General features: G+C 40.5%; 1 protein-coding gene across 8 annotated transcripts in view; it reads left to right on the top strand.

Annotated features, from left to right (window-relative positions):
- LRP1B (LDL receptor related protein 1B) overlaps window positions 1-12,447 on the top strand; it is a 1,329,376-nt gene that overhangs the window by 1,073,769 nt on the left and 243,160 nt on the right. For all 8 annotated transcript variants that reach the window (XM_078847919.1, XM_078847920.1, XM_078847917.1 and 5 more), the window contains 2 exons: window positions 1,554-1,676; window positions 12,131-12,312. In XM_078847919.1, the coding sequence (XP_078704045.1) occupies window positions 1,554-1,676; window positions 12,131-12,312 (305 nt within the window). The remainder of the gene's footprint in view (window positions 1-1,553; window positions 1,677-12,130; window positions 12,313-12,447) is intronic.

Below are 12,447 nucleotides of genomic sequence, written 5' to 3'. Positions count from 1 at the left end.
AATTGTGGCCCCATCAATGTGACACATCAGAATATTAGGAGGTTATGGTTTGATTATAAGGCAAGACTTTCCGAGTCTCAAACCACAGGAGGGCTCTGCCCTTTCTGCTTCTTGGTCGCTTTCTTAAATATTGCTTCTAGAGCTCAGTTAAGACCTCTCTCATCTAGAAAGGTAGGAACCTTGGTTGATTAGGGAATATGAGCATGAAAAGTCTCTCCCTCATCTGCCACCCAGGACCACAATTTGATTGGTGTAATGATGCTTTCCTACTGGTATGCTATACATAGCTTCCAAAACTCCTAGCATAGCTACTCTATGGTCATGTAATCTTCCCCCATCAATCATTGCTATCATAATGGGACTTTCAGTAGAAGAGTCTATGCAATGTTTGTTTGTTTGCCTAACCCAGTGGTTCCCAAACTTGTTCCACCACTTGTGCAGGGAAAGCCCCTGGAGGGCCGAGCCGGTTTGTTTACAGTACGTCCCTCGGCCCGCGCCGCTTCCAGCAGCTCCCATTGGCGGACGTGGCAGGTAAACAAACTGGCCTGGCCCTCCAGGGGCTTTCCCTGCACAAGTGGCGGAACAAGTTTGGGAACACTGGCCTAACCTATTTTATGTATACCTATCATGATAGCATCTGGCTGTTAGGGAGCCCTTTGCTTTGGCTGAGTGCATAGGAAAGCATTTCTCATAATATGCTTCATCTTTGACATAGTCTTTGACTTAATTTCTGTGTCATCAGCCTTCTTCACCATTTGGTAAGAAGAAGGTTATTATGTCTCCATTCCTGGACATAGGACACTCAAATCAAACAAGCTCTGATTGTTGTTCTCTTTCAAAGACTGGTAGTAGGTCTTAAATAAAGCTCAGAAAGACTAAGCAGAAGATAAGAGACCAAATGCAAGAAACCAAACTCCTTTACTTTTCTTGCCACAGAAATCACTCCAGATTATGACACTAATTGGGATCAGACTTCAACTAGCCCTTCTCAAGGCTGTTCAGAACCTAACCAAAACCAGGCAGTTCAAAACCAAACCAGGCAATGAAGGCCACAAATATAGCAAAAAAAAAAAAATCATACAAGTTTCCACTCTCCAAAATAGCAAAATTCACCATTTTGCAAGAAAATTCCAAATGACCAGTGAGTGCTATTTGTGGTCTTGTATATCTACTAGAGAGAACTCAATCAACTTCAGCCAGCTTACCACTGCTCTCCTTTTCCCATCTCATCAAATTCAAGATAACAAAGTTATTGGCAGCTGTAAAACACCTTGCATACATTCAAGCAATAAAGCCTGTCTCAGCTGGAGACTTCTAGCTCTTTGTACCATAGTTTGCTATTGTTCCCAGTTTTGTTTACTATTCTGATTATGTTTACAAATAAAATATGAAAACCTAAAATGCATAAGTACTACATAAATATACAGTAAGTATAATATATCTTTTGATATGAATAATAATAAATGCAGTGGTTACTTTGTATTTTGAATACCATCAAATATTGTGTATTCAAACATATGTAAAAAAGTGGACCTGATTCTTTTCCTTTTTAGGGGCTAAACAATGTGATTGCAATAGACTTTGATTATAGAGAGGAGTTCATCTATTGGATTGATTCCAGCAGACCAAATGGCAGCAGAATAAACAGAATGTCTTTGAATGGAAGTAACATAAAGGTAATTGGGAACTAATAATAATATCATTACAAGAATTAGGGAAGTATTAATAAATAAAGTTAAGATCAGATAGAAAAAATACTGTGTCTGGTCTTTATTAAATCCCTAAAATGTGATTAATGTTTCTTTTTCATAATAGAAGTCCAAGATCCATTTCTGTTTCTCAGCTAACATGCACCTGATTAAACCTGAGAACTGTGACCTCTGCAATGTAATAAAAATTTCTAGACTAGAAATGCAATAATTAATCCAGAACTAATCAAAAGAATTGTGTCCCTGAGCCAAATGCTATGTGACTTAAAAGGTGGTTCGGTATAAGACTTATATTGTGTATAAATTGATCAGTTAACAGATGTAAGTCAAGAAACAGTGTACACTGATCTAGCAATCTGGAGTATAACTTCTTCCATAATTTGTGATTTATGTGCTAGTCTGTGCCTAATCTGCAGAAATGCTGGAGTTAATTTAATGTAACTGCTATGGAAAATCCAGAGCAAGATCATGTCCTTGCTTCTGCACAGTAAAAGTTCTGTCTCTGGCAGTAGAGCAAGTTCAGTGTTTCAGCTATTACTCATCTTTGTTCATTTAAACCATTTATTTTTCTTAATTTGGGGAAACTAGTGAATAGTTTTTTTTATACTCAGTCTCTCTGAGTCTGTCCTGTCCTGGGAATCAGTGACACTGTGATGGGATTCAACTCACCTCTGTGGCACCTCCTGCTGGCTGTCCTGGGAATTAGTTTAGTTTGCTAGTGCGCCCTCATCTGGTGACTTCTTGCCACGATCACATCTGCTCCAGGAAGTGTGTTATCCCAAAGAACACAGCATCCTCTTCAGGACACAGCCCTCCGGCTGTGTCACACTCTGTTCTCCTCAATTCCAGGGCAACCATAGTCCCCTGTCCAGCCACTTCCTCAGTGGCAATTGAGGGAAAGAGGGGAACCCAGACCCACCCGCTATTCTGGGTCTCAGCCCAGGGACCCGATAGACTGCAGCCACATGTTGCATCCCCTCCAACCTCGCAGTGTACTTCCCTGGGTCACTTCCCCACAGCCCCAGCACCTTCTCTGCCCTTATCTCAGGGCTGCAGCATGCCAGCAGTCAGCCAGGAGCTTGCTCTTGCTCCCCTGATCCTGCCAAGCACTGCTCTGTCCAAGGTACTAGTTGCCTTCCACCCACAAGGCAGCCAGTTCTCCTCAAGCTCCAGGGAGTGACTGACCCTGCTTTGCAGCCCTTCTTATATGGGCCAGCCCGGCTCCGATTGGCTGCTCCTCATAGCCCTCTCCAATTGGCCGTCTCCTGCACATCCTCCCTAGGGTCCTCTCCAATTGGCTACCTGTTGCGCAGCCTCCCGAGGGTTCTATTAACCCTTTATGGGCTTGTGTGGGGCATATGCCCCATCACAGAAACATCGAGGCATTTGGATTCTCAGGTTCCTCTGCTGCAGTGTTCTCTGCCAGACTCATCACCCTTGGCTACAGAACAGAGCTACCTAATGTCCATGTCTTTTTGTACTTACTTTAGCTAGCTTTCCTTGTTTCTAGTATATATTGGTTGTTTTTAAATCTAGAGTTAGTTAGTTAGCTGTCAGATTAGTTGCCTGTTGGCATATCTTTGGAAAATTTTAGTTTTTTATTCTGGTAGATATTTTTGTCCAGGTACCAGAACTTTAGGGTATGTAACCCGAACTCTCTGGGATTTCAGCATTGCCCCTTCTCCCTTTTTTGTTTTGGGCAGTCTCATGTTCCTAACAAAAAAGAAACAAACAAAAAAAAAACAACCCTACCAGAACAAGACACTCCTCTGCAAGTGCTTTTCCCCCAAGGTGAAGATTACAGAACAAACAACATGTAACAGATGTGTAATCATGTTGCTTAAAGTACTTCTGGAAGGTGTTTAGATACTACAGTGGCAAGCACAGCATAAAAAGCTACACAGAATACAATAGAATAGCAGAAGTACCATCTGCAAGTCCTTCTCGAAAAGGACTTTAGAAGCCAGAGTAGCGCACTTGCAGATGTTTCTTCTTTACTGCTCCAGGAGATGGGTGTGAGACCCAGTGTTTCTGACCCCCCCCCCTGAAAACCTTCTCCTCTTTCCAGAAGTGCTCTGAACAGTTTCTCTGGTAGGATGAACAAGGTCTCTGAGAAACAGAGCACTGCTCCTCAGGGAAAGTGAGTAGTAGATTTCCTACAAAAAAACTTCACGAAGAAGAGATCTAAGTCCTCACAGTGCTTCCATTCTAAGGAGATTCCATGGCCAAGTATGACTACTGTAGAAAGTCTGAAGGATCTTTGTACTGAGGCTTTGGTACCACATCCCAACACTAAATTGACTGATACATTGGTACAGACTGTTTCAGTGCTTGCTACAGTAGTTACCGTAGCATCAATGTTGCAGTGGTTTTGCCACTTCTTTCAGTACTGAGTAAATCCTTGGCATCAACACTGGCACTCTCCACTCCTTTATTCTCCCCTCTAGCTGTGGTGCTTGTGTTGCCACTCTCTTTGGTAACAGTTAAATATGTGGAACCAGGAGATTTGTTTTGGAGAAAACCGGTGTTATCTCCAGCTCTGAACATAAGATCATCAGTACCAGGTGCTGCAATATCTTTGCTACTGGGGGTTTCCCAAGGTCTGACTGTCTATAGACTTTCTGTGCAGCCTAGTACTCTAGCTTTGTCAGCCCCTCTCCCAACCCTTTGCATGTGAACTACACTCTTTTGCCTTCAGCTGAAGGTATGCACACTCTGCACTCTTATTTTGGCGGCATGTAGAATACATACCCACTACTCCCCTTAGCATGAGTATAAATAGCAGTGTAGCCAGTGAGGGATGACTTAGGTGAGTAAAGACACACCTGAAGGATGTAAGTATGTACCTATATGTTCTCTACTTGCCCAAGCCGTGCCTCCTGTTGACACACTGTTCTTAGCAGTGTTGTGTCCTGCTGCTTCTCCACAGCTGGAGCCTTCCCCTGATACAGGGAAAGACTCCAGCAGTGGGGAGCCAGCAAGGAAAGGCTCTGCCAGCCCCACTGCTGTCAGAGGGAAAGACTCCTGCAGAGGGGAAAGGCTGTGCCAACTCTCATCTGTTGGAGCCTTTCTCCTCTTCAGGGAAAGGCTCTGGCAGGGGGAGGAAGCTGGGAAAGGCTCAGCCTTTCCCTACTGCCTGCCCCCTGTCAGAGTCTTTGCTCACCTCAGTGTAAGGCTCCAGCAATGGGGAGCTGCTGAAGCTTTTCCCAACTGTCTCCCCCAGCCTCCTTTTCACTGCAGCATTTAGCTACACATATCCTACGTGCCACCACCAGTGGTGTGTAGTGTAGACATAGCCTAAATCACAGAGAAGAAGATAAGGGTCTCCTATATAGTCTCCTAAGACACCTTCATGTGATCTTTGTTGATGAGCAAGAAAGTCTAGGGATTCTTCCTAGTCCAGATATTACAGATACCTCATATACCTTGGTACCTACCTGTGGCCTTTGCGCTGCTACCTTGTAATATCCAAGCATGTCCCTTTTGGAACACATGCTGTACATACAGACCAGAAAGTCAACTTCTGTACCAACCTTGAGGGGAAAATCTTCAGCTACAGCCTCTCAATCTACATCTCTGTTGTTGACTCCATAAAAGCTCATCCATTCTGGGGAAGCTTCTGAAGAGGGTCCACCATGTTTGCAGTTTGAGGAATGTTAAGAACCATTTCATTCTCATGCCCAAAGGTGGCAGTGGTTTCCTCAACCCCATCTCACATGGGTTATTTAAAATATTTTCAAGATTTGATCAAGAAATGTGGCAGAGTCTTTAGATATTCTCCTTGAAGAGGTTCAAAAATCCTCACATAAACTTATCTATACGTTTCAGTCAGCTATGCAAGGGATGGTAACTTCCCCGGTTCTCATGGACCTGCCAGGAATGGAACTGCCATGTACCTGCCAGGAATTTATGGAAGATACAGACTGCTCCAGTCCCTACATCAAAGATATCAAACAAGAAATATTATGCCCCATCTGCAGGAGTCAAATTTATCTATACACACATGATACTGGGCTGCTTAGTAGCTGTTGCAGCTATTGAGAAATTAAAAGAGCAACAAAAAATGACTTCAAAAGAATACGAAGAAAAAGTGTCTAGATTTATTTGACTGCAAAACTTATCCTTCAATGATTTCAAACTGTTGGATCCTACTGGCCTGTTCTGAGTTTATGAACTATGACAAGTTTTCTGCTTTTGTTGACAAACTACCTCCAAAGAAGAGAGAGGATTTGTCAACTTTAATTTAGAAGAGAACTAATCATGAGAACATCTATCCAAGAGTCTCTTGAAGTGATTGACTCCACTTTTAGATTTCTGGCCACACTGGTAGTCATGAGAAGGGCATTCTGGCTTTAAACATCAGGGTTTCGACACACAGTTCAGTCAGTGGGTGAAGAACTACCTTTTGAGAGCCTGGACCTTTTTAGCTTGAAAACTGATGATGTCTTTCACATCTGAAGGAATCATAGGCCACATTGTGATCTCTTGGAGTATTCATATCTGGCCCTAAAAGAGAACAGAGTAGGCTTCATACTTATTCAAGACAGAGATTTGCGCTGGGTTCAAAGAGTTGCAGAGCCTCCAAGAAAGAGGCACAGTTTTCAAAAGAAGAGACCTTCTCAGCATCCTTTACACATCAGACTACATTGGCTGTGAAACAACCATTTTGATGGGTAGGTCAAAAGTAGCGATATCATTTTTCAAGATCTAGACCCTGGCATCCGTTCCTTCAGAAATTAAGTAAACTTCTTCCAAGAATGTATGGGCTTCAGTTACATCAGACTGCTAGGTATTGGAAATGGAATCAGTCATGTTCACAGAGCCTGTATTGCAGTCCTTCCCTGTATGCAGAGTCAATTTAGTTCAAATCATGACAGACAACACAGCTGTATGTTCTATATAAATAGGCAGTGAAGGGCAAGATCATTCCTGTTGTGTCAGGAGGCAATTCAAATATGGAATTGGTGTATCCATCATCAGCTATCCCTCACTATGATTCACCAAGAGAACATTTTAGCTGAAAAGATGAGCTTGCTTCTTTCGTCTACTGTGAATGGAAAGTAAAGGACTCTGTTGTACAGAATATATTTAAGGAATTGGGTTACCCATCAATAGACTTCTTTGTAACAGACAAAATCAGCATGTTGGAACGTCTATTCAGGGAGATGACAGAACCTAGGATCTCTTTCAGATGCATTTGTAACTTCCTGGTCAATAGGTCTGCTCTATATGTACCGTCTAATTCCCTTAATCTCCAGAGTGCTAAAAAGATCAGGCAGGATGTGGCCTCTGTCATTTTAATTTCTCGTACCCGCCAAAGACATTACTGGTACCTGGAATTGATTTTGCTGTCAGTTCATCCCTCAAGGGCCTTACTACTTCTACTAGCCTTATTAATGCAAGACAAAGGCAGAGTACTTCAATCTCTCAACCTGACCCGGCTACTGGATGGATGTTGTTCCTAGAGCCATTGTGTTCCACAAACGTTCAAAATGTATTCATTAGTGCGTCTTTTCTACTGTTGGACAAACTTATGTGACACAGTGGAAAAAGTGTATAAGTTGGCATGAACCAAGACATTTCAATTCCTGTGATACCCAAATCCCTATTATTTTAGATTATTTATTTTTCTCTGAAGGATGCAGGGTTGTCCATTCATTCAGTTAGGGTTCACTTAGCTGCTAACTGTGCACATCATACATCATCTAGCCATCAAAAGATGTTCTATTTTTTAACATCCTAATGTAACTGATTTTTGAGGGACTTACTCGTGTCTGTCCACCAATTAAGGAGCCACCTCCGCCATGGGACTTCATTGTACTTCTGTCTGCTCTTCTTTTGAACCTATAGCAACCTGTTCCTTGCTGCATCACTTGATGGTTTTTGATCACAGTCATTTCAGCCACAAGAACTGGAGAATGTCAAGCCCTCATGGCTGACATACCATATTCAGTTTTTCATCCAGATAAAATATCTCTGAGATCCATTCCACTCAAAGGTGGTCATGGGCTTCCACTTGAATCAAATGATGTATGTACCTATTTTATTTGCCTTTTATTTGCAAAGAACTAAAGCCCTTTCTGAACTTTCCCAGGATTGTTTATAGCAATTGCTGAGAGAATGAAGGGTTATCAAGTTTCAACCTTAAAACTATGTAAATTTAGATTATGGGTTGTATTAAGGCCTGTTATGATATAGCTAGTCTAGAACCCCCAGATCAGGTTATGGCTCATTCTACTAGGGCTCAGACAGACAGTGCAGTACCCCTGTGAAATATTCCAGTTATAAACATCTGTAAGGTGGCTACTTAGGGGAGTTCATACTTTTATGAAGCACTATTCCATCATAGAAGCACTGATATCAGATACTCTTTTGGGTAGAGCTGTATACAGTCTCTCTTTAGGTAGACTCTTAGCACTCACTTCCTTAGATCAGATCATTGCTTGTGAGTTACCAAGAGTGGAATGAATCTAGATCAATTGATCAATCTATTGACAAGCACTGGAATAAGAAAGAAAAATTACTTACCTATATACTACCTGTTTGTGTGTGTGTGCGTATGTGTGTATATATATATATTCCATGAACTGCCTGCCTTCCACTTGGCTGGGGAGTCCTATGTTTTTGACAGAGTTACTGGCATAGTGGATAGAGGTAAGCTGTAGATGTGATGTACCTTGAGTTTAGTAAGGCTTTTGACAAAGTCTCACATGATATTCTCACAAGCAAACTAGGGAAATGATGAAATTATGATATGGTGGGTGCATAACTGGTTTAAAATCATGCTCAAAGAGTAGTTATCAGTAGTTCACTATTGAGGAAGTATATAGTGAGGTCCCAAAGGGGTCTGTCCTCGTCCAGTATTATTCGATATTTTCATTAACAAGTTGGATAATGAAGTACAGAGTATGCCTATACAGTTTGCAGATGACATGATGCTGGGAAGAGGTGCAAGCACTTTGGAGGACAGGATTAGAATTTACAATTATCTTAACAAATTAGAGAATTGGTCTGAAATCAGCAAGATGAAATTCAGTGAAGGTAAGTGCAAAGTACTACACTTGGGAAGGAAAAATTAAATACAAAGCTGCAGGTGGTAGTAGTGCTAAAAGGATCTGGGGGTTAAGTTAATCATAAATAGAATATAAGTCAACAATGTGATACAGCTTCAATAAAGGCTAATATCATTCTGCAGTGTATTAACAGGAATATTGTGTGTAAGGCATAGGAATTAATTGTTGTGCTTTACTCAGCACTTGTGAGGCTTCAGTTGGAGTACTGTATCCAATTCTGAATGCCATAGTTCAGGAAAGATGTGAACAAATTGAAGAGAGTCCAGAGGAGAGCACAAGAATGATAAAAGCTTTAGAACATCTGACCTACGAAGAAAGGTTAAAAAAAACTGCATGTATAGTCTTGAGAAAAGAAGACTGAGCAGGGACCTAACAATAGTCTTCAAATACAGTGTGGGTTGTGATAAAGAGAAAGATAGTCACTTGTTCTCCATGTCAACTGAAGGTAGGACAAGTAGTTTTCAACTTCATCTGTAATAAGGGGATTTAAGTTAGATATTAGGAGTAGCTTTCTAATGATGAGTATGTTTAAGCACTGGGATAGGCTTCCAACACAGGTTGTGGAATCCCTGTCATTGGAGATTTTTAAGAACAAGTGACACAAACACCTAACAGGGATCATCTAGATTTATTTGATTTAAGCCTGGAGACTAGACTAGATGACCTCTCGAGGTCCCTTCCAGCCCTACATTTCTGTGATACTGTGGAAGAGACAGCAGTTAAGCCTCTCTGTTGTCTATTTCCTTCTTGAAGAGTACAAGAGCACTCAGGGCATATTAGTGGACTATATATATTCAATCAATGTGAAGAACTCCACTTACTGTACCGGTGAGTAACTTTTCAAAGAAATGGGTTTAAACATAAAAGGATATACATTTCTATATATTATGTGAGATTCAAGTAAATTTTTTTTCTTGAAATGGAAAAAAAAATACTCTAAAATCAAAGATATTGATGTAAAATTCACATTTCTTTTTTTTTATTTTTTATAAAAATATCACATACATTTACCTCAGTTACTGAAATAAGTCTGAAGGAGCAATTTCAATATCCTTTGAGAGCAAGGGCCAGTAGTAGAAAAGAATCAAATCATTTGGGTCACTGCTTTGAGATAGGGTGACTAAATCACTGTAAATTGTAAGAGGGTTTCTGGAATGATCCAGTTCTCATAAAATTGTTGAGTGCCCCATGTAAAGGTTTGGAAGGTTGTGAACTATAAGGTTGGGAATGTTCAGGCATTAGGAAATAAAAATGTTCTATCCCTTTGTCCATATGAATAAAATTCGGTATCCAAAACAAGACAATTTAAAGGTGATCTTGTCAAGTAATAAATGCAGTGCTGTTGTATCCATGTTGGGTCCAGTATATGAGAGAGAGACAATGTGGGCAATATTTTTTATTGGACCAACTTCTGCTGGTGAGAGACAAGCTCTCTGTGGAGCCCTGAGTCTTGTCTCTTTCACCAATAACATTTGGTCTAAGAAAGGATATTACCTCACCCACCTTGTGTCTCCTAATATTTGTTGAACATATCCATAGTAATCGTTGAAGTAGATTATCTTGCAGCCTATATCGACAGTTAACATTGGAGGGGAAGTCTTCAATTGCCACGAATGTTATATACAATTAGAAAGATAGTTTACTATGTGCTTCAGATTTGCATGTTGATTTTAGATTCTGGGGCAAAAGCATTACAAGTGCTACTTCAGTGACTAGAACAAAGGCTTGAAGATAAGCTAAAATATTTGAATGATCACACTGCACAGTGTTTAAAAGGGCTCGGCCGTTTTCAGGGATGGAGAAATAGAACGGTTCTTCATTACATTGTTTCAATTATGTTCTAGTTTTATAGACTTAAATGGGTGGAATTTTGAAGCTTAGATAAAATATGAAATATTAGGAGAGGGGTTGTTAGGGCACAGAAGACTAGCAGCATATTCTCTGCACAACTTAAGCCCTACATGAAGAGATTCAGTGGTACATAGGTTGTTGTGTAGACCCTCTAAACTGAGTTGAGTTTCATCTATAGGGTTCAATTTCAGGCTGTGGCAGAGCTCTGTTCAATATAGTTTTGGGAGGCAAGATCAGAGATGGTAAGCTTTTTTGAAACTCCACTATCCTAGGGCTGGCTGGGGGCCATTTTAGCCACTGGCACAACTTAAAAGGACACACATGGCTATTCTGTGTTGTCCTGGATGCAAGGGCCCCAAAGTACCATTACTCCAAGCAGGAGCACACTAGCTATGCGCTGTTCCCCTTTCACAGTTCTAATGTCCCCAACTCCAGGAACTGTGAAGGGGCAGTTTAGAGAAAGCAACACCGTCTTTGTGCTGCCAGGAGAATCCTGAGTTGGCTTTGTCAGCTTCATCATTCTTTTGGCATCACATCTGTGGGTGTGAGGACCTGGAGCACAGTATGTCAAGCCAACCAAAAGCAAATAGTGCAAGAAGGCCTTTTAAAAAAAAATCCTGTGTTGAGATCTGTAGTCCAAATGTGCTTTACATATATTTGGTTAAGTCCCACAGAAGCATCCAGAGAATCACATCTTTTAAGGTCAACCCATCATTAGTCAATGGACCATAAACTAGTTTACTGGGATACTCAATTACTTCTGCCCTCAAAATTCCTTCCTCATAGTTTGCATATAATCCAGCAGTCCTAACTTGTTAAAAAGCTTCTAGTTCTACCTCCTAATTTCAGACAATTAAATTATTGGGGAACTGCCTGATATTGCAAGGCACCTTACTTACCATTAGGACATTTCCACCTCTTTGCAAGAAGTGTGTACTTTTATGCATGCGTGCCTTGAAGTATTGGCATCGCTGTCACATTGAAGAGGGACATGTCCCACTGTAGTCCTGAGGGAGCGAGGGGGGAAAGAGGCGTTGCCAAGAAACAGCTATCCTGAGAGTGGAAAATCCTTCTCTTTTCAGTGTTCCATAATGATGGGAAATTTTTAAAAACAAGTTTATTCAAAAAGGAACATTTTTTGAATGACGAGTAAGATTTGACAAAAACAAAACAAAAAATGTCCCCAAAAACTAAATAAAAAAAATAAAAATACCAGAATACAATCCAGTGCAGTTCCAGGTTCAGTCTGCAGTTGCTGTTTGGGATTCCCCATTCTTTCTCTGTGACAGAAATTACATTCCATCATCTTTGTTAAATAAATCTACTTTTTAAGAAATATCAGACTTTTTTATTAATCTTGTATAACTTTTTTCCACAGAGCTTCACAGTGGATCCTGTATTCTTCTCTTAAACATTTTGAAACATAGACAAATGAGTTTGCTTGTTAATTTTTCTAAGTATTTAAATGATTAACTTTTTGCATCTTAATTCCTCTAGGTAGTACATAACACAGCTGTTCCCAGTGCATTAGCTGTCGACTGGATTGGAAAGAATCTCTATTGGTCTGATGCAGAGAAAAGGATTATCGAAGTATCAAAACTCAATGGCTTATACCCCACTGTTCTTGTGAAAAAAAGGATTAAGTTTCCTAGAGATCTATCTTTAGATCCTCATGCTGGGTATGGAACAATATAATATAAAATCAGAACTAGATAATGAATTATCATTAAAGTCCACAAATATGTTTTTCCCCAGCGCAAACCTATCACTGTCTAGTTTTTCCTTAGTAGCTTTATTGTATATTAACAAAAGAT

This window comes from Lepidochelys kempii, chromosome 11, assembly GCF_965140285.1.
Source record: "Lepidochelys kempii isolate rLepKem1 chromosome 11, rLepKem1.hap1, whole genome shotgun sequence".
NCBI classification, from domain to species: domain Eukaryota; kingdom Metazoa; phylum Chordata; order Testudines; family Cheloniidae; genus Lepidochelys; species Lepidochelys kempii.
Note: the sequence above shows the minus strand (reverse complement) of the source record. Positions and strands in the feature narration are given on the sequence as shown.